Source organism: Cyclopterus lumpus, chromosome 14 (genome assembly GCF_009769545.1).
Source record: "Cyclopterus lumpus isolate fCycLum1 chromosome 14, fCycLum1.pri, whole genome shotgun sequence".
In the NCBI taxonomy this organism is placed as follows: Eukaryota; Metazoa; Chordata; class Actinopteri; order Perciformes; family Cyclopteridae; genus Cyclopterus; species Cyclopterus lumpus.
The window spans coordinates 18,564,011-18,591,875 of NC_046979.1; the positions used below are offsets into that span (position 1 = coordinate 18,564,011).

The following is a 27,865-nucleotide window of genomic DNA, read 5'->3' on the forward strand; positions in this document are numbered from 1 at the left end:
GACAGGCCTACATAAAAGCATATGTACAGCGTACTGTATGTGTTACTGAGTGGCAGTTCAACATGGAAGTTAATAGGATGGAGACATTGTACTCCGTTTGACCTAAACGGGCACTCTTACTTTGTATACTGTATCTACCAACTGTATTTAGTGCAGCTGAACCACTCACAATCATATATTCCAGACTACTTTTTCAGTTTTTACTGGTACATTAAAAAGATATATGTTGGACGGCGTATTGTTAGGTATTCTGATAGTTCCTTGCAGTGATGTCATTGTGCAGGCTTTATTATGAGCAGCCATCAGATACGTGGACAATCTGATGGGTGTCCTATTGATTTTCATGTGGCTACCATTAAGTGGATCTTCTATGGTAACAGGATATGCAGAGGTGTGAAATTATGGACAAGATCACAACAGGTCAGCATTACGCCTGACAGCCCTCTGTTCCTACTACAGCCGATACAGCACTGTCCCAGATTAAGTGTTGAGAAAATGTGCTGCACACACAAGTTCAGCGTAACATCCCTGTGATCCAACCACCTGTTCCAACATGTAACAGTGTAAGACATATTCTCTTTATAATCCTTTTTCATCTTTCAAACAGACAAGATATTAAAGTCTGCAATGTGACAACCAAAAGCCATGGTTTGAGTAATGGGTTGAAAATATGCCATCAACATGTTTTCTAGTCTTCAATATTAGTGGGGAGCCTCTCGCATGCCTCCGGGCCCCAAACCTTTTCATGACAACCATCAAGAAAGGTACTTGCAGACTCAACAAATGTTCTCAACTCACCTTGCGAATGCCTTCCGCTTCAAAACCATTGAGGTTTGCATAAAGCGAGTGGTGCCTTTTCCCCAACAGTGACGTCGAAGTGATATTAGCCGTGGCTGGGACTGCCTTGTCCAAGAGCCCCCGTTGCTCATCGTCCCGCTCTTCCGACCCCCTCAACTCCGGCTGCTGTCGCCCAAGAGCCTCAGACACCTGGCTCTCCATCCCTGCGTGTGCCGGTGCAGGCTCGGGCTGCTCAGGCCGGGTGCACAGGTCGTACATCACTCTCTGTCAAAGTCAAACAGCGCAGGTGGGATCAATGAGACTAAACGAGGTGCCCGGCCAAAACCGAGCCATGGCGGGTTTTTCATTTGCTTGGGGGAGAATGACACGGAATCAGCTGCGGCAGGTCGACTTCAAAAACGATAAAAGGTGTCACTGTCCTCCCTTTCTCCAGTGGTTCACAAGCAGGAGGGTTTCATTAACAGCTGGGGTGAAGTGTCCGAAACTGAGCACAGGACTGTTATTGCCATACTTGATGGGAACTCAACACCAAGCCTTACCTTTGCAAACCGCTATAAAGTGGGGAGTTCAAGCATACACAAACGGCACTGGTGAAGTTCCTCACCTAGAATCAGTTTGAGCAAGAGTCTGTGTGCCATATCCGAGACAAAACCAGTCACAGTTAAATCTGGAGTTGTAAAGAACCTCCCCCCCTCTCGGCGCTGTGACGTTTTCCAAAATGAGGACAACCAGCTCCAAAGGGATCTTACATATTTTCGGCCTCGGCTCCAATGAGTGTCATCTTCCTGCTAGCATTCTTGAGCATCCTGTGGTTAGTATTCATCACCGTGTAGCATTCAGATCCAGAGTCCTGCTCGCTGCACTGACATTACCCGTTTCTTCATGCTGTACCGCTCTGTCGTCAGTCTCTGTTGCTCTGAGTACTTGTCCAACAAACAAATGGGAAAAGACACACCAGTCCACTCAACATATTGTAACGCTGAAACAGCACATGGAGGCCCGACTAAGATAGCAAACAAAAAGAGACGTGCGATGAAGGGGGAGAAGAAAAAACAAGAGAACGATCTAACTAACAGGTTTCCACTCCGGTCCACGTTCTCTCAGTGAGGCTGAGATGTGGGTGGCATGTTGACTCTCCCGCTGCAAATCCGTCCCCATTGACGCCGCTGTGTCAAAAAAGCATTTCATCCGGATGCAATGCGGCTCGACAGGCTGTTTAATCCCATCTTGGTTACAGCGGCGAATAGGTGAAGAAAGAAGACGAAGGGGAAAATGTGTGTGTCTGTGTGTGTGTGTGTGTGTGTGTGTGTGTGTGTGTGTGTGTGTGTGTGTGTGTGTGTGTAAGACGGCGAGTGTCGCTGAGAGGAGGGGGGTAGGGAGGACTGCTAACGCCGTCCTATCACAAAAAGGCAGGCTTTGAGACGGGGCCCAATCATCACCGCGACCAGAGCTCGTTTCCATGGAGATGATGCTGGAATGATGTTGGCTGCCCCTTGAACAATCAATAGGCAGTACACACTGCAACATAGGGAGGCTGCAGGAGGCAGGCAGGGGAACAAGACTGTCCTGTCCAGACTAATTTGGATGTTTTACTGCAGTTGTGCACTAGAGAAACAAATAAGATGCCTTTGAGCTAATGACTGCTACCCATGTTAGTAATTTAGCCTCGGACAAGGACATGAAAAAAACATGAAAAGCAGTACTTCTAACGCAAAAAGAAAAACTGTCACCACTCAAAGATGGTTTACAAATGAACTGGGCATTTAGCTGTACTGCAACAACTCCAACTCTGCTCTATAAAAAAGGTATAAATCAGGAACTCCACCTAATTGTCAATCAAATGGGCGAAGCAGCTTAATAAATCTCCTGAGCAAGCTGAACACAGGCTGGGGGGGTTTGTTAAGTTATTTGGGATGCCGTCTGGTTAATTCCACACTCAGCCGTGACAAACTATACATTGTTTTAAAGCACAACGCCTCACAATTATATTTGGGTATTCCACTTTAAGATCCCTATACCACTGTATCTTACAACAGGACTACCAGCAGAACAGCGAGTTATATAATAGTAAAAATGCTGCTGCTATCAAACTACTCCAATCTCAACATTAAGAAGCCCAACAGAGCAGGTTGTAGCTGAAAGGAAAATGCGTATGCCCACGTTTAGAATCTGTATTTCTCACCTGCAAACTACTCAAGGGGATCACTTTCATGTGAGGTCACATGAGGCCAGGCATTGCAGTGGCACTTAAAACCGCATCGCCCGCTGTGACAGATTGTTGCAGCTGGTAGCTGCTGGTCGATGACATTGACAAAGAAAGTGTTCTTTAATGCGGACCGTCGCACTGTGGACGGTAACCCAATCCACGTAATAAGTTTGGTCTTGGTGCAGATACTGATCTGGCTTACTGGATCCGTGCATCCTCGGTGATAAGGCGGACACCAAAAAATAATTCCACCATCAATCAACTCGTGCGGAAAGAGTGGACTTGACGAGAGTGGCATAGCCGCTGTCGTGTGAGGAGGCGGCAGCAACCGCTCGCTACCTTAAAGAGCCTTTAGGATTATTATTGTTTACACACAATACATAGTATAAGGCAATATTGTGCTATATTGTTTAAACTGGATGCTATATGTGTGGTCCTTTTAGACCAATACGGCATGTTGCAAATGTATGAGCAGTTTAACCGTATATTTTCAATTTTTTTTTGCTAGAAATTGATGTGACGCAACTACTGCACTTTCAAGATATATAAATCACATATAGTCCGAGATGTTAGTTTTATCGCCCAGGCCTGTTCTCATCTCCTATCCAGCGGGTCACGATGTATTTGAGCACTTTGTGACTGTTTTGTTGCAGACACAAGGCTGAAGCTATAGTGTGTGGCTGCTCTGATGAAAGGCAACGGTCTACCTTGTCTTTTAAAGGTCAGTGTTAGAAAAACCCACAATTCTGCAGCCAAGTATAAAATAGATTAAACCTTCTTTTTTTGTGCAAGTGGTAGTTTTCTAGTACACGAACAGTGCTGTCAACGCTACGATTGTTCACAATAACTCACTCTGAAGATTAAAGCGACATCCCATCATCCCCAGAGTGGTACACATGCAGTGGAAAAAGGGTGAATTTCCACTGACGGAAAAAAAATTGAACAATGATGAGCCTCGACCAGACAGATCATGCCCGGGGAAATGAGCTCATTACTTTGCCCCGACGCTGCATTTCACAGCTTCTGCCTATTCCCTTATTAATTACAGTGTGGTCACAAGACCATGACTTTAGTAGCCCAAAGACTGGAACCAACTCTGCTGACGTGAACTCCACTGAACACTACTTCTATTCTGCTTCAGCTCCTCTGACAACAACAACGACAACAAAATAAACACTTGTTTTCCTGTCAGCACCTCTGTTCCCAATCAGAGAACCACATTTTTACTGTTGTGGACCTGTGTTGAATACAGCCGACGTACAGTAAATATAAAACAAAGGAAAGCATCCAGTCAGCATAACCCAATGCAAGTCAAACATAGCTCATTGCTATGCTCTGCACAGTAATGAGCTGCAGCCAGTCCCATCATGGCTTAGTGGTATTGACATCCCATCATCACACTGACATATTTTGACAATGTCTCCCCCGTCTGCCTGTCATGAGACCGAAGAGACGGCTGCTGGTTAAATACATCTCGCAAACTTCAGAGGACAATCACCATGAAATCACCGAGCCCTTCTTCTTTTCTTCCATCGCCTGACTGTGTTGTATTATATCAAACAACATTAATACGTGCTTTTCTTTGTTTTATCCCAACTGGATCTCATGTGGATATTATGTCAGATTTAAGCAAATTAGCATTGTATCAAATAGTAGTTACAAAATTAAATCACGTTAAATTCATAAGCCGCACTTTCAATTGTTTTATGATAAGAATATTTCTCTTAGTGAATTGCATATGCAGAATTTTGTATATACAAAAACAGTATCCCATTTAACTTTTAAAAATGTAATAACAAAAACACTGGTTATTTAGTGAATTCTAAAAAGGTGGCAGAATGGAAAGAAAAGAAAATCACGTTTGTGTTATAAACAAATAGACTAAAGGGTATAACAGTTCACAGACATTTGAAAACATGACATGAATAATTAAAAGAGGCATGAGTCCATTCTTGTTTTAAAGGGGATACCCATTTGAACATTTAAAATATTGACTGATAACAAGCTGAAGCGAGACCATGCAAGAAATATGAGGCTCTGCTGTTTGGACACAGTCGGGGAGCTTTGATTAATTATTCAATTTCCTCTCTATGAAAACAAATCCAAAATTGAAGAGACGGAAACACACTGACCCACTTCTGCCACTCAAACAAGAGGCATAAACAGATGCACCCACATGTGCTGACCCCTCCTCTCTGCTCACACCCCACACGGTTCTTCTTCTCCGACAGCCGCAGCACCGACAACATCAACATGCTTTTCACACCAGCCGTATTTAAATGTTTTTTAACCTTTCACAGTGGCAAATAAAATGCTGCAAAAATGGAAATGCTACCAGTTGTTGCTGCTGGCTACACACCACTTGCTGCCTTGACAAATATTCTGGTGCCCAAGAAAAAGACCACACGCTAAGCTTGGTTCAATATTTGACAGTTACACACCGTCTTCACTTTATCCCTTGTCCTTGACCAAATAAAGTGTGAGACAACAAACTATTTTGTAGACTATTAAAAGTGTTCATTGATTTGCAATCAACATGTTTACATTATATGTTCTGTGATGCAGCCTGCGCTGTGTGTGCTACATCATTACTAAAACGTTATAATTTGATTTGATGATCATGGTGTTGGTGATGTTACCTTCCTGTAGGATTACTTTGATGGCCAGCTAATATTTAGATCCTCATAAGCCTAGTTCTACATAAAGAAAGAAAGAAATATATATATATATATATATATATATATATATATATATATATATATATATATATATATATATATATATATATATATATATATAAAATGTCACACTGGTGTAGTTTTCAGAGTTAAAAGTACAAGAGGAATGCTAAATACTTTACTCCATTTAGGAACCATGTGTGGTATTTGGAAACTAGAAATAGCTCACCTCCATGTTTCTGTCCATGCATGTGGAGGGCGGTGACTCGTCTGACCCGGAGGACTCGCCGCAGGAGGGAGGCTGCTCGTCCCAGCCAGCATGGGGAGCCTCGTCACGGGGACAAATTCTCAGAGGGCCGCTCTGACAGGTGTCCGCAACTGCATCGGCGGTGCAGGGGTCAGCTGCACAGACGCCGGCCCTGCTCCCCGAGGGCTGCTCTCTCTGAGCTGGTTTGGGTTTCTTCTTCGGTGAGCGGGAGGCAGTCTGGGGTCCGTGTGGCACGGCCCCGGAGTAGGTTAGGAGAGGCCTCGTCCGGCAGGAGTTACCGCTGTCTCCCTGAGTGGTCTTTCTCGAGAGACTGTTAAAAACGTAGCCGGGGTGTCCTGCCCTTTGCCTCCGCTGCAACACTCTCCCATGGGCCTCGAGCAAGTGGCAGAGGAAAACAGCCTTTTCTAGCTCAGACTCCTTCCTGTGATGCAGCTTATAGACCGCCTGCTTGTCGTTTATCTTCTCGTACAGCGTCAGCAGCAAATGCTCCAGCTTCCTGTAAGTTTCTCCACCGCACAAGCAGAACACCTCTTTCTCTGCACGCCGTCCACCGCCTTTACCGTCCGCCTCCTGACCCAGCAGACCCCAGTGTCCATGAGAGGGACCGTCCTTTTGAGCCCCTCGCCGGGCTGCCAGTTCCCTCGTGGCTTTCTGCTGTTCCCTTTCTGCTACTTCCCGCAGGTGCCGGAGCTCCACAGAGAGGTGTTCACGGGCCCGCTGCGTTCGCTGCTTCTCCGCTTCCCAGTCAGCCCGCAGCCTCTCGAGCTCCCATCCGCGGTCCGTCTGGCCCCGACGTGGTGTCTTGGAGGACAGTGCCAGAGGGTTATCCCGGCCCTCCCTCATTGCGACACTTTCACGGGACAGCATGCAAAGAAACGGCAAGACGTATGCATTTCTACAAAGAGGGGCTCATGCATCGGGAAAATGAGAGTGACGGGCGGTTATCAGACATGCAGCATGCAGTGATGACAGCAGGTCACTGGAGAGATGAGACAGTGGAGGGGGGGGGGGGGGGGGGGGGGGAGAATAGGAGACATGGTCAGCTCCATTCAAACGTTTAAGGTGAATCTAGGAGGGGGGAGAAATGCTGAAATGGTGAAAGCAGGCGATGACTGCAGTATTAGTCCTCTTTGTTAGAGGGAGGATTCAGATGGAAAACATAAATGAAAAAAAGCTTGAGGAAAGCAGGCTCACAGATGAACTTGTGACTTTTCTGGAACCCCTCACCTCCGCCCCTCGCCTCTCTATACAGTATTGAGTCAATAAATAGGTGTCAGTCGCTGCTTGCTTTGTCTATAGGACGTCCCACCATTACAGTTTGCTTGGATACATACTTGACGCAATGGTTAATTGCAGATGCCTTCCCCGGCATATTATGAATGTATTTCATATCTGACATTGTTATAATGCGTTCCGTCTAAACCCTGGCAGAACTGACGTCCTTTAAAACAGACGAGAACACGGAAACAAAACGGCACGACATTAATTGAGATCACGCCTCGAAGCGCGAGCTCCAGTTCGTGGAGGACGCAACAAGTGGACTGCGGAGCTTCCTACGCGGACAGCAAAGCGATGCACCGTTAGCTCTCGCGACTGTCCGGTTGGCCCGTTTCACCTGGAGGTCTTAGCGGGTCTTATTACAGAGGAGGGGGGACTTCGGTCAATGGCTAATTAACTAGCAGAACGTAACGAGCTATTACGTGTTCAAGCAGCGTTAGCTAATTGACTTAACGCGTTTTAATAAAAGGGGGCTAATTGACCACGAGCTACTGACGGTTCGCCCCGTTAGCCGGCGTTAGCTTACCGTTAAGTTAACTACTTGTATCAAACTCACCGCTCAGCGGACTCGAACGCTCGCGTTAAAACTTTTCATCAACGGAGTCGTCCTACTTCGGCCAAGTTACTTCTTTTTGTCGACATATAGAAACGAGGCCCGTCTGTCAACACTGTTTACGGTAGTTGTTAAAGGTCCCTAGAGCCACGCAAGAAGGGGTTTGTTTATCTGTGAGGCTCCCGGGTCACGCAGTCCCTGTCCCGGCGTCACTGTGCTGGACCGTCCAGGCACAATGCTGCCTTCACGGCGCCTGTGTGTGCCCCGTTTCAGCTATTTGATGGCCGGCTGGAACTCCTTACGACTTGTAGCGCGTTTAAATTAATATATTTGTTCTACTCCTAAACTTCCTAGTTAATATAGAAAGTTCCCCTTTTGGTAACTGTGTTTACAGATTTGTTGATTTGTTTATTTTTACAAAAGTTGCAGTGTTGCAACACTCCCTAAAGGCAACATAATCATTAAGTCCAACCGACTTGTGTGAGATGGATGACCACTAGTGGCTACATGCCGCTAGTGCAGAGTAGTAAAGGTTTGTTCGTTTGCCTAGATTATGGTGCCCCGTTCAAAGGGATTGTTGGATTAGATGGATTTTGATTCATCATAAAAAGAGGCAATTGTTTATTTTTGTTTCAAATACAAAATGTCCCCAATGTTCCTTTGGTACAAAACCACTTACGGAGAAAGTTGGCAGACACAAAACCTGCATTAGTTTTCTTATTTTGTCATAAAAAAATGTATCCTTGAGTTTGAGAGATATGAGTTATGTGCACTGGTATCTTCTGAAAGAAACTTTTTAAAGTAAACCTCCTATCGGTTGTTCACATTTGTCATCTCTTACCTATAGTGTGCAGTGTTTACGGAAGCACTCATATTTGTGGTGTGTGTGTGTGTGTGTGTGTGTGTGTGTGTGTGTGTGTGTGTGCGTGTGTGTGTGTGTGTGTGTGTTTCATAGCACTGACGGAACGTCCCATGTGTCAGTTTGGACAACTGGCACGAGGAAGGATTGAGGAAAGGAGCTAACACAGAACACGATAGGTTGGGCTGATAATAATTTTACTAAATCAAAGGGCACTGACACACAGGATGTAAAAAAGAAAAAAAGAAAACTGTATTAAGGAATGGATGAACATATATTTGCTCAACAAGAGAGAGGAAACAAGCACAATATTTAAAAAAACACAAAGCAAAGCTAATAGGAAACGCGGGACAGGTGTGCAAGTGGCTCATGAGGAGGCAAGGAAGGACGGATCTCTCAAGAGGCGACTAGTGGACAGGTAAGGGATGGCAGCATGGTCCGTAAAGTTTCACCACAAGCAGAGCCTGGAGAGAAAGAGAAACACTGCGGTCCAAATTGCATTTACTTTTAGTACACACTGCAGCTTCCCTTACAAAATACATACTTTTGCATGCAGTATGCATTTAATTTGAACACATGACTTTGTCATAACATTGCATTATGAACTTTGACCCTCTTGCTTATATAGACGCAGCACAGAACAATGTAGCTGCGTTCCAAATCGCATACAGTTTTTTTTTTTTAACCTTTTAGTACATAATGCAGCTGTCCTTACAAACGGTGCGTTCCAATACCCATACTATACTTAGTATGTCAGAAAAAATCTGTAGTAAGTCCCAATACATAGTATGTTAAATGCAGCATGCCAAAAATACTAGGATGTTCTATTACATCTGGTCACATGTTTGCAGTCTGCAAGCCTGTGTACTTTTCTGGCTATTCTGACTCACGGTCCTTATAGCAGATTTAAGCGCAAGATAGTCAAATTTCCATGTTCAATGTTATGAGAAAGTAATATGTCCCAACTGAATGCATACTGCATGCAGCAGTACGTACTTTGTAAGAGAAGCTGCAGTATGTACTAAAAGTAAAAAAAGAAAAGGCATGCAGTCCTTTGGGACATAATACTTCCTCATAACGTTGAACTTGAAAAGCAGGCTGGCTTGCATATTGCAAAATGCAGCATTAAGACATCCTGCTATTTTTGGCGTATTGCATTTGATATGCAATGGGACATACATCTTTGTTTGGCATACTAAATAGTGTAGAATGGGTAATGGAACGCACAGAAAGTCTGTAGGTGGTGGCAAAGGGAGACAGATATCACCATGACACCTTGTTTCTCTCTCATCACCTTATGTTACCACCTGACCAAATGGCTGTGGACGAGGTACCACCTTCCCTTTCCTTTAACCAGGAATCAGATCCTTTATGCTTTTATGCTTACACTCTGGTCGCAGCAATATTTTATTACAGGGGCTTACTAGTCATGTCGAGAGTGTGCATTTCATCTAATGTAAAGTGTTTTTGTTGCCATTACTTCTGCATGTGAGGATATGATCAACAGGAATGCACTGTTTCATATGATCCCTGGGTCCTTGATAAAAGGCTTCCTGAGATTTCATTATTTGGCAAAGGCAGTGATATTGAAATGTATAAATCCTCAAAGGTATGTACATACCTTTTCAATATCATGTTGCCAAAATCCATCAAAGAGGCGACGCATACCACGTCCGACCGCTGGGTGTCATTGGTACACACAGAGAGTTGGACCTTTAGTCTACTTCTCGTCTACATCGGTGTAGCAAGCCAATGAACTAATGCATTCGCATTAGTCGAGAGCGTCGCTAATGTTTTGCGTTCATTGTGAGGGGGAAAAAAGAGCGAGACCGTCAGAGAGAGAGAGAGAGATCCAGCATACCACTCTCTGTGTTATCACCGTGTCCTTGGGCCGCTCCCTCTCTCGTTTCCATCTGCGGCTGCTCACGTGTGGCCGACTGTTGGGAAGAGGCAGAAACCGAGAGAGTGGGAGAGCAAATCAGCCGAGATCCAGATCCAGATCATCATCATCATCATCATCATCATCATCATCATCATCGTCGTTCACGTCTACAGTAATGATGCACCTGATAGATAGCCATCTTGTTCCCGTGGCCTGGGCTGCCCTTGACTTCCCTCTTCGTCGGCCTTGACTTTGATCTTTTACACATTTCTGTTTGCACACAAGTGTTCTTGGCTGCCTCTGCAGTTTGGATGTGAAGGCCATGCACATGATGCAAGCATATTTCTGAAACCTATATTTTCATGTTCAATACGTTCTGGCCCAAATGGCCTCTGTAGTTTTGGACACATGCCAGTAAGTTTGAATACTAATGACTTTTATTCTGTATATTTTATAAACATTTATAATTAACCCACCTGCAACGTTATTCTAGTTTTAACATTTTCATGCAAGAAGGGAGCCACAATCAATATAAGAAACGTAAACAGCAGCAAAGATGACAAATAAGGAGAAAGCACAATAGTCCAAAAAACAACCCCCTGCCTGTTGACTTCCCACGAAAAAAAAAAATTATAGAAATAAAAGAATTATAAAAATAATAAATGAAATATACAAATCCAAATAAAAAAACGAAATGATAAATAATTAAAATAAAGAAAAAATAAGAAAATATAGAGGGAAGATGAAATAAATCCTAAACTAGTGGGGTTCCGAAAAAGTTCTGATAATAATAAATGCTGGCCACCTCTTATGGAATGAGTCCGTTGACCCTTTGAGAGTTGAGACACAATATATTTGGATTATGTGTTCTTTTAACATTTTGGATTATTTGCTATTCTTCTTTTCTTCTTATCTGTAGATTTGAACACTTATATCACATAACACTACCTGCCTCCATGACCCACTTAACATGAATGTCCAAGACAAAAGGTAACAGGATGTCATGCTTCAAGGCCCCCTATATGTTCATTAACCCATGACATATATAATATAAAGATGTATGAACTTTCCATCCAGTCTGCCCCATGGGAACATACACAATAGCTGACCTCTCCAAGTCGGCAACACACTAACGAGACACGTATTCCACAAACTTCTTAACGGCCCGTTTGCTGACACCGTGTGTCTGTGTGTGTCTGTGTGTCTGTGTGTGTGTGTGTGTGTGTTTGTGTGTGTGTGTGTGTAAGGAAATTCAACTGGGAAATGAGGAGACAGGTCTTTTCTTCCTTTTGTTTGCGGTAGCTTTGTCTCCTCTTCTCATCTCAGCCCTATGAACTGTAGCAAAGACAAGCACAAACCGCTGAGCTCGCAGTGGCATTAAATATGTACAATTCAAAACAGGCGACATGTCCTGCTCCAGCATTAACTGTACAAATAAAGGGCATAATATAGTCATCTATATGACAACAAGGTTCCTTTTCAAAGCACTTCAAAAAGACAGGAGGCTTTTAAACTCACACAGCCATGGATCAGCCAGCTCCGGCTCGTACTGGAGCTCATCACTGCTGACAATCTCCTCATTACAGCTCAAGGTTCCAGTAAACCTGGACCCTTCAGCCCAAATGGGAGAGGGCCATCAGTGTTTTTTACGTCATTTGTGACGCCATATATGTTTTGTTTTTTATCTACTAGGAAACAGAGAAGAAGAAAGCTTATTAAATGGGTATTACTGTAGAATAATTCTCTGGAAGTATCATCATGGTGGGGAGGAGGCTATGTGGCTGCCGCCCTTTATTGTAATGTTGTTATTTATTCCATGGCACGGCATCTAGTTCCTGTCTTTCCGTCCAGGGAGAGGGATCCCTCCTCTGGAGCTCTCTCTTTTCCCCCAGTAAAGTTTCTTTTGGGAGAGTTTAACCTTATCTGAAGCCGGGCTCAGAGGACCGGAGACTGGAGATGGGATTATGAAGCGCCCTTGAAGCAAATTCATTTGTGATAATGGGCTATATAAATGACTTGTGAATCGTTACCATGGTTACTGTAAGGTTTAATACACTAGCAATGCTTTCATGTTATGCAGAACAGAGAGAAGTCATAAAAGAAGTCATAAAATCAAGGAACATTTATCGGCGCCTTGGAGGCAGATTATATAAACTAAATATATATATAATTTCTTCACATTTAGAGTAGATACAAATCATGTGGCTGGTTTCCTTTTCTTCACAGTAAACAGATTAATGTGGTACAGTCTGCAATCCTAATGTATAACTTTTACTAATGTTCGTATTAGATTTATGATGTGTATTTCCTGAAATGAAAGAAAAATGTCCTATCATAGCGTATTGACCATAAACAGAGCTAAAGGAGAGTGAATATAGGGTGACCACAAACAACGTGTAACCGCTGGATGTGTCAGTAAGCAACTGTTTAACTGTTATTGCAGGTTTAATGTCATTTGCTGTAAGTTACTGCAATGCACAGTTTTCTCACATTGTGCATGAAGGCCTCTGATCTCAGGGTTTATAATCATAAGGTTAACTACAGCAGACATCAAGCGCATTAATTAGGTCAACTATTAGGTTAATGGTGGATTTTCTGCAACTTTAAAGTGTAGTCACATTCACCAGAAACACGACTCCTAATGAACTAATGTTTCTCCCTGGATGTGTAAAAGAGCAGCCGTTTGCTAACAAGCAACTTTATAAGCTGATAATATGTCAGTGTTGTGTCACTGCTGGTTTCTGCTGCCCCCGAGTGGCCAAGAAATGAGTTGATGTTGAATTAAAGTAACAACCTGAGTCATTCAATTAAAGGAATGGGCTGATACTGTCAGCTCAGTAGGTACTGGTGGGTATATCTACTGTCACAACTGTCATTGTACTTAACATATTCATATTTGTTAGCCACCCAGCTCAAAACTAACCGCGTTGACTGTTGTCGTAATTTATCGTTCTTTTAGATGCAACTTGTATCGCTTAACTCTGAATATTGTGTGCATGCAGACGTTGCAAAAAGCAGAACTCGCCACCAAACAAAGGTAAACTATGCCCGACTTGTTGTTATCGCTATGATTTCTCTGACAGCTCACAACCTACGCCTCGCTCTTCTTCGCTCCGTCCGCCTGCAAAGACGTCCAAAAGACGTAGGGAAGGAGCTCCGAGTGTCTGTTCAATAAAATACTTAAGGACATTTCAGAGTTTCTCATCGCGATTATTTCTCACAGGGAATTTAATAAGATTAAAGCTGCAGACACACGAAAAAAAGACACAAAAAAAGACAAGGCGGACCGTAAATCTGTAACTTTGGCTGCGTGGGGCTTTGTTTTCTCAATCCCATCCTGGAGGTTCAGAAAATTAGCACATTGTAACGGAATACCCGACACCCCAGGAAGGAGCCAATAATTGGGCCTTGGAAAGCCCGCCAGTGGCCGTGGAGAGCCGGCACGGTTCAGGAAGGATTAGTGTTTGGAAGCAATTGCCATTAGTCTGCTGCACAATGCAGAGAGGCCGCAGGCTTTTACTTGTAAGGAGACATGCAATTGAAAGGACAACAGAACATCTCTGTGTGTGTGTGTGTGTGTGTGTGTGTGTGTGTGTGTGTGTGTGTGTGTACTATAACCACATTGAGACACATTAAGACTCTTTCGAGCTTAAAGGAGCGACTTTTTGGGAAACAAATACACAAGTTGTTTATACACAACAAATTTATGGAAATAAAGAGTTTGTGGAGTAACATGTCTTTCTGGGGGCGTGCATGCTGAAGCGGCGATTATGTTGGTAACGCGTGAAGAAAACAACAATCTTTAGGACAGCGCATCGCTCTATAAAAAGGTCAAATGCAGCTTACTGACCCACACAGCCACGACAAAGCTTCACACTAAAAGCTGCATATCTAAGAACTCTGGCAAGATGTTCATGTTCAGTCTGCCTCGTCTTCTCATTCCACCGTGTGGACTAAGTACTGTTTGTCAGTCACACACACACACACACACACACACACACACACACACACACACACACACACACACACACACACGGGACCTGAGCCACAGCCTCGTCTCCCTCTGCGAGTGTGTGCAGAGATGAGCAGGACCGCACCTTCCGTGAGCGCTACCTGACACTGGAGATGCAGGGGTACCAGTGAAGGCTTAGCTTTCATTGCATTGTCTGTTTTGTTTGTTTTTGTTCCTCCTGCTTCTTTTGAACACAGACCGGTGTGGGGCGTTAAGAATATTACCATAAAATGTCCTGGTATTTATTGTTCTTTACGTAATCTGTGTCACCGAAGCCGGGTACTTATAGTCAAGCAGGGTGAAGGAGATGAAAGACCTGGAACACGTAGCGCTGGATGTTCTGGAGTTCACTGCTTGCATCGCGACACAAACCTGTGTGTGTGTGACCTGTGGAATTAAGCTGCCAGCTGTCTGAGCTCTGAGGACATCTTTTAGAGCTTCTTTTTGGGTGGTGGAGGAATCCTGCTTTTTATACAAACATTTTATTATCAAGATAATTACTCTCACAACAGGTATGTATTTTTTTCTTCATGAAATATTAAGTTGTTTCTTGCTTTATCTGATTTGAATGAACAAGTTGAACCTGGTTCTGCGACATAACAATGGGCTGAATCTCGCTGTCATTCAAGTTGTTTTTGCTATAACTGGAAGTCTGTTATAACGTGATGGGACATTGTTATTATTATGTTATACGGTGGTATTGCAAGGGAGATATTTAAATTAAAGATCATATAATGTCAAACATCTTCAGATTCTGTGAATTAATACCTTTAAATATATATTATTGAATAAGGACTTTCCATATTTTTTAAAAAGTGCAATTTGTTTTTGTTACGTAGTACAAGAAAATAAATTGACTTGATGTGTGGGGAAAGATATTGCTCATAAAAGGCTCATCTTTCAGCCGTTTCTCAGCGCGGTGAAGTGAGAAGGGAGGGGAAGCGGAGCCGACACAAAAGGCAACATTATTCCCCAGCGGATCTGCGCTACATCCCACTATGAATGGAGTATTGAAAAACATAACATTGGGGACTAGATTATTTTTCATCCCTCATAACTGAGCCATTTGTCCCGGAGTTTCGAGTGGTTTTGTTGGTACGGGCTGCAAATGAGACAGCCGTGGTTCTGGGGCGCTGTGCTGGTGTTAAACTCCCCACCTCCCAATTGGGCGCACAATGGCCTCTCTGTGGGCCTCTGGCCTTCTGCACTGCGCCTTTTCAGACGCTACGACGGCCCAGTGAAAACGGACCGGACCTGGGAGGCGGCTGCCCGGCCCAGAGTCGTGTCTGTGGCTGCTGTCAAGTGCTTTTTTGTGTGTGTGTGTGTGTATGTGTGTGTGTGCCACTAATGGCCCTACAAAGCTTGTGTGTTACATTTACCCTACGTAAGCTGAAGATAACTATGTATATACAGCAGAGAAGCTAAAGATTTTAACACCCCTCCACCCCCTCCACCCTTCTACCCCTGCCTCCTGCTCTCCGAGGAGACGAGAGGCGCCCCTGCAGTGTCATCGGGTGCCTAAGCGTTCTGGAGGCTTCTAGTGACAGATTGCAGGAAGCAGCGTTTATGCCTGACGATGGGGACCACAGAAAGCAGAAATGTCTTTTTGTGCCCACTGGGCCCGGAATGTCCACTATCTCGAGGGGCCAATATCAAATTCTCCCCTCATCATCCCCTAATACGCATTCCTGGGTAAGGTCAGGGGGAATTCTGCATGAGCGAAGAGACAAACAACTCAAGGCCGAGCCGCACACACTGTGCGTCTCTGCTAATGACAACACGCTCCTAGTCACAGTGTGCATTGATTCCCGGGATATTTGCTCGCAAAAAAGAATATGGGAAATTGAGTCGCTCTCACTCCCCCCGTTTCCTTAAATTACGCATTGTTTGTTTTGATCTTTTGGCAGCGGTTGAAGCGTAACTTGTTTGTGTTTTCCCCCACGCTCACAGCATGTTATCGAAGCGTTTGAATCATGCCATGCTACATGTATATGAAGTGTCCCTTCGAGAAGAATGCAGGCTATTCAGCGTCTGACCGCAGTGCTATCGCAGAACGAATATATCGAGTGATTTGTCGGTGAATCCCATTATTCTTCGTCTGAGGGAAAATCCCCCGCGCTCATCGAAGACCACGACGCGACACGGGAGACGCAGCTTGTATTACAGACACGACCGTCTGTAACACAAGCCCTCCCCAGCTGTTGACGATGCCGGGAAGATTGGAACTGAAACGTCCTCGGCTCTAACAAGACCTCACCCGAGAGTCACTGGCCGCCGCCTCCGTTACCCGCTGCCAGCGCAGGTGCGCGGCGGCCATTTTGTACCGACTGTACAAAAACAGCAACGCAACTCTACTCCCCGTTCCAGGTGTTTCATTGGCAACAGCAGCACTTTTCAATGTCTAGGGGAACCCGGGGATTTGCACGACTTTTCTCACTGCTCCCTAATGTCCACGGGGAGTGACGTGCATAACGTGGAAAATGGTTATTTTTGAGCCACACATTTCCCAACCCTGACCTCAGCCAGACTACCATCAATACCTACTACAGCACAGCTGCAGGCTCCACCAGAGAAAACAATCCAATACCGTAATTAGGCTGCTCTGAACCAGGACAAAACATCGTGGTCGTGTCAGCCATGTGTTCACATGCAACGCGGGGCTTTTGAGGAGCCTGATGAGAGAGACTGACTAGTGCGTGAATGTGTGTGTTGCAGGCGGATGGTCAGTCAGGCAGCCATGCGAGGCCAGCGTGTGGTGGAGAGCGAGTGCAGGTGCTGGAACCCGGCCGTCTGGCTCCTGGTGTCCCTGCTAGGGTCCCTCGTCTTGGTGGCCGTCAGTGTGCTGCTGCGACTCGGTGAGTGTGTGTGTGTGTGTGTGTGTGTGTGTGTGTGTTGGGGGTCACGGCCACTTGGTCCAAGCTGCCTCACTGTAGGAGTTCACCTTCTGTCGTACAGAATGCTGCATATGATCAGGGAAACAGCTCCATTTCTCTCTATTTTGGAGCTGCCTTTAAGTGTTGAGTGTATTCTTTTTATCGCGGTCTGTGAAACCTATTTTTTTTTATTTATGCATAATGTTAATACGTTTAAATGAATACAAATTGAAATGACAATCTTAATCCAGTTTAAACAAAATGATTTATTCTCATGTGCACTTTTACTTTGAAGCAACAAAATCACGTGATTTTTTTTAAAAGGATCGTTCTTTAATTACAAGTGTAGTGTATTGTCATTGTTCAAGGGGAACAATGTGAAATATATATGGCAAAGTAATAGGCCTTAAAATTTGGTGCACTTGTTTCAAGTTCAACAGCAAGTGTCGTATTCTAAAAGTATGTCATTTCCCTAAAGGGTCATTTTTCATACACTGGCTAAGGATCAGAGTTTGAAACTGATTCCAAAGCTGTATCTAAAGCTATTGTCTGCTAATGTATCATTAAACAAACTCTTAAACATGATGGCAGTTTGGATCAGTAATCTAAATGAATGGACCTCTCATGTCCACAGACAGAACTCATTTTACCTCTGTAGAGGAGTGCTTTTGTGTCCACAGTTTCTGTCGGCCCTGTGTTTACCAGTGATAGCTGGCTATAAGCCCTGAACTTATTTTTGGAGGATCAATTCCGCTCACTGGACGTTTATGGATCAACAAATATCATGAGGGAACAATTTATTCAAATGTGCTGACATCGTGTTGCTTTTGTCTCTTGGTGGTGACAAAAGAAAATCCAAATGAGTGCTTTACTAACATTTTTTTTTATGTGTGTTCAAACTTCAGGAGACTTGAAAATAAACAGACGGGCTGTACACAGTAAGTAATATTTAAGTTATTCAAGTTTTACTTTTCTGATCACCCTTAGAAGAAAAACTCCCTGGAATACAAACCAGAATTCAACCTGCACGAGGTGCCGAAAAGGGATGTGTCACCAGCCCCTAAAGATAAAATAGGCAATGTTATTGCATACATTGTGCACGTTTCAATACCACAAACAAATGGGAGAGGCCTGTGAATTGACCGACATTGGTTTTGATGAATTGGGTAGAAAAGTCCCTCTGGTGTCATTGTGAGTTGTTGAAACCAGAGATGTTAGTCTTCTGGAGCTAGAGTGTCCTCGATACAGGTCCAGAAACTCTTGGGAAACTCAGGGTTGCTTCAAATCACACACATCTCCGAAATACATATCACGCACATATCTTCACGGACCTTCTGCGTTTTGCGAATGAAATATCTATTGACTGTTTTAATTGATTTGTTTGGCTAACATTAAAAGGCAAACATTAAATAAATGGGCTATCATAGAGAGTGAGTTATTTGATTGATGTTGTGTCGCCGCCCCCCCCACAGATAAGAATCATAATTGTCGCTCACAAATAAAGAGTTGGCAGCAATGCTAGTCGCTAAATGCTAACAGCCAACATGCTGATATGCTCACAATGAAAATGCCAACATGACGATGTTCACCATCTTGGTTTAGCATGGTAGCATGCTAACATTAGCTAATTAGCACACAACACAGGACAAAATACAAACAAATGGAAATTTTGACCTGAGGGGAATGTGAATGTGTGTACCAAATTGCATGGCAATCCATCCAATAATTGTAGAGAAACTTCACTCAACTCACCTTAATGGGGACGCCAAGCAGCAACTTTCGGGTCTGAAATGTGAAGTCAATGCAGAAATGCCTTTAACTTTCATTTCTTCTAAGGACCAGTAGGGGGCAAAATATGTCCGATTGTACAGAAGTCTATGAGAAAATGACCTTGCTTCTCACTTCATTACCACAATAAAACACAGTTGACACAAGTCTATGGCCCTAATTGCTAGTTTAAAGTTGTGTTTATGGTGTTCATTTAGTAAATTATGAGGAAAACAAATGATAAAGTATAGTATGCTTTAGGGCGTGGCTACCTTGTGATTGATTGACAGGCCGCTGCCGCGACAGAGAGAGTCATCCATGTTTTCGTCCTACGAATTGAACCCTTTCAAAAGGGTGTTTTCAGGTCATGAATGTTAACTGCCACATTTTAGTCACCTAACAATGTCTTACTCAGTGTCAGGTTGCAAATGCAATCTAAAATCTAATGCCAAAACAACCCATAGTTGTTGACTTTCTCTCCTTTTCCATGGCGCTAGTGTGGCAAAAATCCCCAAATTAAAGGAATAGACTAACATATTTCTGTTGTGGCTGGTGCCCTATGTGTTCTGAACAGGCCTCCTGTTGTGGTTCCAGTCTGTGTCTAGTGTTACAGGAAAATAGATATAGTAGATATAGAGTACAGTAACTATGGAAGGCCAAGAGCCTCCTTTCAACAAATAATTTGACCGTACCTATCCTCTGTCTCTTTCTCTATATCCCTTCCTCCCTCCCGTTTCAGCCAATGGCGTGCAAACCCCAGTGAGGACGCAGTACCAAGGTAAGCATGAGCGAGACGGCCACCTCCACCTCCACCTCCACACCTGCACAGACATTCATATTGAGGAAAAGCATGTCTGCATCCAGGCCACGATATGAGAGCATATCAGTGGCTGGCTGTGCGTCAGTGAAAGAGAGTACAGATCAGCGCCTGGGGCTTTTTAAACACTTTCCCAGCTCTCCATTTCCCTAATCCCCACTTATTTGTTATGTTACCTCCCACTCTCCTGCATCCACCTCACTCGCTTCCAAGGAGTCATGTGGCTTATTGTGTGCCTTAACTTGGTAGGATTATACTTTTTGCTATTAACTGCCATTACATTAGAGGCATGCTGGTCTGTCTTCTCATGTCCCCCCCCCCCCCCCCTGTTAAATTGTCCCTGAAATTGGCCTCAGATTTCTCAGTGAGGTGGCACAACCCCGATCAAACCACCTGAACGTCCTCATCTCACTCAAAGGCAGGGAAAGGAGTTGTGTTGAAACATTACCAGCCAAATGCATCTGAAGTATTGTTCACCTATCTCTCCAAAGTACAACTGGTGAATGGACTTAGCCGGTGTGAGGGTAGAGTGGAGGTGTTCTACAATAACTCATGGGGCACGGTGTGCGACGACGACTGGGACATGGTGGACGCCAACGTGGTGTGCCGGCAGCTGAGCTGCGGCGTGGCGACGGCGGTGGGCAGCAGCTCTCAGTTCGGACAAGGCTCGGGGCTCGTCCTGCTGGATAACGTGGACTGCAGAGGGAGTGAAGCAGACCTCAGCCAGTGCAGTAGTCTGGGCTGGGGGGTCCACAACTGTTACCACTACGAGGATGTGGGGGTTACCTGCAGAGGTAAAGTCTTTACACAACTTCTAAAGCCTAGTGTAGCATCCATGCAGGTGGCCCCTTGCATGGTAACCCCTGCCATCAGTGTGTGAGTGTGTGCGAATGGGTGAACAACGCTTCAAGTGGTTCGGAAGACTGTAAAAAAGGAAAATAACCAATTTTGCAACCTTTAGAACTTAATTATTCAAGTGTTCATACCGGGGAAGTTGAGCTATCTAAATAAGTAAAAAATATCTGCCGAGTTACAGACGTCACTTTCCCAAAGCAAGTCTGTGTCTACAGTGTATGAGTGTAAGTCGCTTTGGATAAAAGCGTCAGCTAAATGTAATGTAATGTAATGTAATTACATCGTCTGGCCACTACGTAAAGTTAAGTTCAAAGCTTGGCCCTCTTCCTGGGGTCTTGGGCTGGCCCACAGCAATATCAAATAAATGCGTTTCCCCAAATTTTCCATGTAGTTTCAAAACCCCTCATTACACATTTTATGTTAAATATGGTATGCTCACACAAATGTAATGCATGAGGATGACTTTACACTGCTCCAGCAAGAAGGGGCGGGTTCCCTTGAATCCTATGATGTACCACACTTACCGATTGAACGAATGAGCTCAGAAAAGTAAAACATATTAAACTGAGGTAGTGGAGAATCATCTCTTCATGTATGACCCTAGAAAGAGAAGAGGACAACGTGACTCAAATCCCTGCCTTCTTTTTTTTTTGCTGCTAGAACCAGCCGTGGTGGGGGAAAAAGGTTTTGAGGATCGCACCACACTGCCACAGGGGAACTCCGGTTTACGTAAGTGCTGCCTGCTTTTATCTAAATGAGACTGGTCGTCTGCCAACCTGGAACGTCAGAAGGACCAATGTCTTTTTTATTTATTTTTTTGAAGCACAAAGAATTTAAAGCTGCACTAATCAGTATTTTTCCAGAACAGTTGATCACTTAACTACTTGTGCACTACGCATAATGGGGCGCTTGTACATTAATGACGACCTCGGCATCAGACGGGAGGAAGGCACAGTTAGCGGCAACTTCGAGCAGTGGAGAAAGTGGCCAGAAATATGCTTCAAAATGAATGCCAATGTTGCTCCATGCCTGCTTGATTTGTAAATAGTTAAGTGTTTTCCAACATGTTAGCCACAATAACTTAAAAATGTGATAAAATGTCAGTGTTGTTTTTCCCCCCACAGCTGGTTTCCACTACTCCCAAGTTGCCAAACAAGTTGCGAGACTAAGCATTTGACCTTGAAAAGACAAAAACCACACCTGATTGTGGCGTTAATCTTCAGCGAATATGGCCGATGAAATTACTCGCACACCTCTAAAAAGGGAATCATGCCAGGCAGATTTGTGTAAAGATTTAAAGGACAGATGTTGCATTGTTTGTTGAAATAAGTAGATCAGACCATTATTCATGTGCTCATTCCAATGTAGCTGGAAATACACTGCAGGCAATACTTAGAAAATATATTCAGAGGAATTCAACTTCAGACCAGCTTTTCATGCAATGGGATCAAATTCGGACACACACACACACACACACACACACACACACACACACAGCAGACAGCAGACAGGTGGCATGCCAGATGTTACGATGAAATGCAAGGGAAGGTTTCATTAAATAATGAATTCAATTCAGTTCAGTTCAGTTCATTTTGTATAGCCCAAAATCACAAGTTACAAATTTGCCTCAGAGGTCTTTACAATCTGTACACGTACGACATCCCTGTCCCAGGACCTCACATCGAATCAGGAAAAAGTCCCAAAGAAACCCTAGATGTCATGTGTATAGAATGAACAGCGTTACACCACATTCAATGAATATGACAGAAATTATGGTTCACAATTATGATTATGGTAGTAGGCATAGACCACGATACAGACCTCCACAATCCATTAAACAGAAGGAGGTAGAGAGGAGGGGGGCATCAGCTGGGCCATGGCAGGAGGCAGGGCCATGGAGGCAGGAGGCATCGCAAAGGAGGCCGGACCAATGAGGCCAGGCCTTTGAGGCAGGAGGCACAGAGAAGGAGGCAGGACCATTGGGAAGGAGGCAAGGTCCAGGCCAGGGGCTGGATGCAGGAAGCAGGGGCAATGAGGCAGGGGGGTCAGGAGCCAGGACCGGCTTCAGACACAGCCAGGTCCAATTACACTATGAGGCGAGAAGGCACAAAGACTCCGGGGAAGAAGTAGAGTTAGTAATGTGTAATGAAGAGAAGTAAATTTGTCCATAAGGAGAGAGAGAAGAGGAGCTCAGTGTATCCTAAAACGTCCCCCAGCAGCCTATAGGCCTATAGCAGCACTATAAGCACTATTAAAGAGGAAAGTCTTAAGTCTACTCTTAAATGAGGTGACTGTCTGCCCCCCGGACTGAAAGTGGAAGCTGGTTCCATAAAAAAGGAGCTTGAACGATGGCCGTGTTTAGAAAAACTGGTTTATATGAAAAAATTAACATGAATTGAATGGAGGGATATATTATATCAGTTTTGCGAAAACGTTATCACATTTTAAACAAGATCAAAAGCTTTTCAGCTCAGTGGAAAGTATCTTTTGGGAAAGAATACACCTCAAAGGCCTCTTGAATTCCAGGCAGTCCTTATTGTTTGCCGGGTTGGCCTTTGTTGTGGTTGTTTTTTATCCTTAATTCCCAAGAGGATCACAAGAACAGTATTTTGTTCACAAGTGACGTATCTAGCAAACTCTCACGTGGCCCTCATGAAACCCACCGGGAAATGTAGTGAAGCCATCCAGATCTATGGGAGCACATTTTTTTAAATGATGGCCACATGAGAATGTCCATTGTCTCGGTTAGAAGGTGTGTTTTTGTCTGGGCCGGGGCGTAATGACAACATCTGTGTGGTAGTGCTATATCAGATGTTCACCTTAACTTTCCTTCTTCAGGAGCCACAGAGGGCCAAACCCTTTTCCCTACCCTGTATCAATGTCCGTTTGTCTTCAACATACACACACCAATGCTCGCAGTTATCCTAGCACATATTTAATTGGACATTAATGAAGATTCTTATAAAAGCAAGTCTTACAATATGTTGCAGAGAAACACCAGTCCCTGTGATTCCCTCTCTCTCCTTCTGGGTTTAGGTGATGGCACCATCCGTCTGGTGAATGGGCCGAACGCCTGCCAGGGCCGGGTAGAGGTCTACTACCAGGGAGCCTGGGGGACAGTGTGTGATGACGACTGGGCCCTCAACAATGCCCGGGTGGTGTGCCAACAGATCGACTGCGGCAGTGCCGTCTATGCACACAGCAACTCTTTCTTTGGCTACGGAACCGGACGAATTCTCCTAGACAATGTCAACTGCCAAGGCACCGAGCAGGAGCTGTCTAAATGCAAAAGCCTGGACTGGGGCAAACACAACTGTGGCCACCATGAGGACGCTGGGGTCACCTGCACCGGTACACTGCTCTCAGTCCTGGAATATGCATTAACACAAGTCGTACGGATGTGAACTAGGAATCTTCCTTATTATTGAAACAAAACATACTAAGGGTCTACAGCCGCGCTAACAGCTCTGTCGAGCTAACGTCAGCATGCTAAACATGCTGACGTTAATGATCCTAAGATGCGGCTGATGTATGGTTTACCAAGTTCAAAATCATAGAATCTGTATAAAATTTCAAGAAAACCCATCCAATAGCTGCTAGCATGGCTAACAGCTGCATAATAACCATTTCTTTATTGTGACTATTTACTGTTACATTTCTTCTGTCTATATGCTACAGACGATGACAACGTTATCAGTAGTTGTGGTAATAGTAGTGGTTGTGCAAATAGATGTGGCATTAGAAATAGTGATGGAGATGGTTAGCTTGACCACATGTAGAGAAAAAGTCAGTTAGTAATGTTGAGGTATAATTATGATAAACTAAAATCTCAAAAGGTAACTTATTGATTTTCAGGAAATATTGAGGATGAGATGGGTTTGTATTAGTAGTAGTAGTAGTAGTAGTAGTAGTAGTAGTAATAGTAGAGACCAATTTTAGAAGTACTGTACAAATAAAGAAAATATTTAATTTCCATTTCTACCCACTTCAGGATCTACCACTGTACCTCCTTTGGCAACAGAAAACCAGAGAGGGCTCTGGGTAACATATAACACTCAAGGTATACATCCGTAGTACACAGATGTTTATCTGTGCACACACACACACACACACACACAATTAGCTTTTGCTAGATTATTTTTTTCCCCGTTCAAATGAATTGTGTCTTTTTGCCAAATGACCAACAGGGAGAGCTATTTCTCCCCCATTGGCTTCAGATGTGTTACGCCACAGTGCCACGAATCATGGTGGTGAAAGTGTGTAACAGACCAAGAGGGACACCCCAGAGGGACAGGTCTGTCACTCTGGGGTGTGGAGCCACCACGTTAACTAATCACGCATCTCATCTTCCCTCCAGCAACAGAAAACATTCCAGTCACAACAAGACCAACTACAACAACTGTTACCACAATTGCCCAGACAAAAGGTAACCATTTTTAACTTTGAAACTCAATAACAGTACTAGCCAGGGAATATTACAGCACTTTGACGCAATTATGGGCAAAAGACCCCGCGATGATGCATCCGTCTGTATATCCCTGTGCAGGCAGACCAGCCATTCGGGTGATGAACGGTAACAGTAGCTGCCAGGGTCGTGTAGAGGTCCTCTACAAAAATATTTGGGGGACGGTGTGCGACGACAACTGGGACCTCATCAACGCCAACGTGGTGTGCCGGCAGCTGGGCTGTGGCCAAGCTATCACGGTCAAGAACCAGGCCTACTTCGGCTACGGTTCGGGTCCGATCCTGCTGGACAACGTGGAGTGTATCGGCTTTGAACCGCAGCTGTCCGACTGCGCCAACCTGGGCTGGGGTCAGCACAACTGTGGCCACCATGAGGATGCCGGAGTTATCTGTGCACGTAAGAGCAGCCTGGACCTCGCCCATTGCCATCTGGGGCCACAGCGGGCCACATCAGTCGTGACGGAGCACATTTAACGTTGGAAAATGTCTGCGTCGCAAATCGCTATCTTAAGTCATCAATTCCACTGAAAGTCTTCATCCGCTCTTCTGTGCTCGAGCTGTCCGGTTGCAATACATAAATGTAGTACTCTGAGGAGGAGACGGCCCAGAGAGAATAACAAATACAGCGGATGAGTCAACGCACATCAGCCTCACTGCCAAATTCCACTTCTTCAAGGCTAAATCAAAAGCACACACAGACTCCTCTTTAATGAGATTTCCATCAGAAAATATGATCATACATCTTTTCTGAAACAGTTGTTGTTCACGGACATTTTTCAACAGTTGTTGAAATTGTGAAACAATGTTGCTGCAAAGTGTGTCTCTAACTTGGGGAATTATTTCTTTTTCCCTCAGCTTTTGAATTCTTGAATGTAAATGGACGTGACTTTCAAGTAACCGAGAGCATACCTGACGCTACCACCACGCAACCCTCTGAAGGTAGGTCAAATATATCTCCAAGCAACATAAGCATCCTTCTGTTTCCGCAATGCCGGCTCTCACGCGAGTCTTTTTTGCTTTCGCAGGAATGGTGAGACTGGTGGGTGGCCAGCACGAATGCGAGGGTCGGGTGGAGATGTACTCAAATTCTGGCTGGGGCACGGTGTGCGATGATGCTTGGGACCTCCCCGACGCTCGGGTTGTGTGTCGCCAGCTGGGCTGTGGAGAGGCATCGGCGGCTCGGGGAGAGGCGTTCTTCGGGCCCGGCTCGGGGACAATCCTGCTGGACAATCTCAAGTGCAGCGGCGCGGAGGCCTCCCTGCAGGAGTGCTCCCATATATCCTGGAATGTGCACAACTGTGACCACTCTGAAGACGCTAGCGTCACCTGCTCGCTGTCGTGATTTCAGCGGAACCACTCGCCCATCTCCACCATGGGCAGGAGGTGGGCGTACCAACCTGGGACTTGTATATTATTTTGTAAATAACAGCTTCCACATTGCTGAAGGAGTACTCCACCAACAACAACATGCAAAATAACTAATGTGACAATATATAATGACATACTATAAACTATCTATGCCTATTAAGCACTTTATAAATAAATATGATATAAAAATGTACATGTTTTTCTGACTCCCTCTTATTTGCTCCAAAATGTTTAAATATTTACTATCCGTGTGATTCTTTGATGATTAGGTAAAGAACACTAAAGGAAGCTCCTCAGTTATTAATTATGTGGATGAAAGGAGACAATTTGTAAACTTTAGCTCCAAAATTTTGCAAATATGTATGATGAAGAAAACTACAAATAAACAATATTCATAAGGTAACTTTAGCCCCATTAGTCAAAATGTACTTCAAGATTAATTTAGCATTATAAACTTGTATTTATAAAAGTAAAACACAATAATTTAAGTTGGAATTGGACTGGGTTAGTATGAATGTAGTTCAACAAAGAAAAAAGCTTTCAATAGTCTGGTCAGCTCAAGAGCCAAGTTGGACCTGATCAATACATTTCAGAAACATCCAGTGTCTCCACGGACCGGGAGACAGAGTGGCCTGCACAAGAGGGCGTGTTTGATGACTCATGATAAAATGACTCAGCAGGTCAGGAGTTATGAGCTTGCTTCATATGTACAATCACAACAGATCATCAGAAATGGCATATCCATGGTAACAAAGACAGTGTCACAAACAACTTGTATTGCCCGAGAACAAATGCTTTAAAAAAAATGATTTTAGATAAATATTAACAATTCAGATTCTCCATGATTTAAAAGATACAAAAGAGAGACTATTGATGAATTCTAAATCTTTAACTTGTCAAAGTTATTCGGCTCGTTGTTATTCTTCTCCTCTGCCCAGCAACAAGATTGCAGTCAAACAAGATATGAACTGCTCCATGGTCTTGGGTGTGTCTTTTCTTTATCAGCTCTGGAGGTGACTCAGCCAATCAGACCTGATGGCAGCCCATCTGTCTTATCCACTATAATCATTATCATAGGAATAATATGTAAAGCAGGAATTAAGTATTACCCGTTTACTACTTACATTTTAAACAAAAAAGCTACGGGACTTGCAACTTGAGCCTCAAGTTTCACATTCTAGAAAACG

The 27,865-nt window shown here is 44.1% G+C and overlaps 3 protein-coding genes across 3 annotated transcripts in view; 1 reads left to right on the plus strand and 2 right to left on the minus strand.

Annotated features, from left to right (window-relative positions):
• The window catches only part of LOC117742892 (peripheral-type benzodiazepine receptor-associated protein 1), a 47,638-nt gene extending 46,582 nt beyond the window's left edge, over positions 1–1,056 (minus strand). Inside the window, 1 exon segment of the mRNA XM_034550542.1 lies at positions 799–1,056. Within this exon segment, the coding sequence (XP_034406433.1) occupies positions 799–1,056 (258 nt within the window).
• A 4,840-nt stretch (positions 1,057–5,896) lies between these two features.
• LOC117742893 lies at positions 5,897–7,841 on the minus strand. Its single transcript, XM_034550543.1, has 2 exons — positions 7,785–7,841; positions 5,897–6,929 (listed from the first exon to the last, which is right to left on the minus strand). Exon 2 carries the CDS (start codon positions 6,815–6,817, stop codon positions 5,897–5,899), a length of 921 nt encoding a protein of 306 aa, XP_034406434.1. The 5' UTR covers positions 6,818–6,929; positions 7,785–7,841.
• A 9,412-nt stretch (positions 7,842–17,253) lies between these two features.
• LOC117742894 (scavenger receptor cysteine-rich domain-containing group B protein) lies at positions 17,254–26,652 on the plus strand. Its single transcript, XM_034550544.1, has 10 exons — positions 17,254–17,389; positions 18,313–18,345; positions 19,914–19,952; positions 20,483–20,785; positions 21,513–21,575; positions 23,883–24,197; positions 24,838–24,906; positions 25,204–25,272; positions 25,393–25,707; positions 26,336–26,652. Exons 1-10 carry the CDS (start codon positions 17,254–17,256, stop codon positions 26,650–26,652), a joined length of 1,659 nt encoding a protein of 552 aa, XP_034406435.1.
• The last annotated feature ends 1,213 nt before the right edge of the window (positions 26,653–27,865 follow it).

Excerpts from the sequence above, each read along its gene's own strand:
- LOC117742894 (XM_034550544.1), top strand. The coding sequence starts at position 17,254 with ATGGTCAGTCAGGCAGCCATGCGAGGCCAGCGTGTGGTGGAGAGCGAG. Across the intron at positions 17,390-18,312 it reads CAGTGTGCTGCTGCGACTCG|GAGACTTGAAAATAAACAGA; the intron begins GTGAGTGTGTGT and ends TTCAAACTTCAG. Across the intron at positions 20,786-21,512 it reads TGTGGGGGTTACCTGCAGAG|CCGTGGTGGGGGAAAAAGGT; the intron begins GTAAAGTCTTTA and ends TGCTAGAACCAG.
- LOC117742893 (XM_034550543.1), bottom strand. The coding sequence starts at position 6,817 with ATGCTGTCCCGTGAAAGTGTCGCAATGAGGGAGGGCCGGGATAACCCT.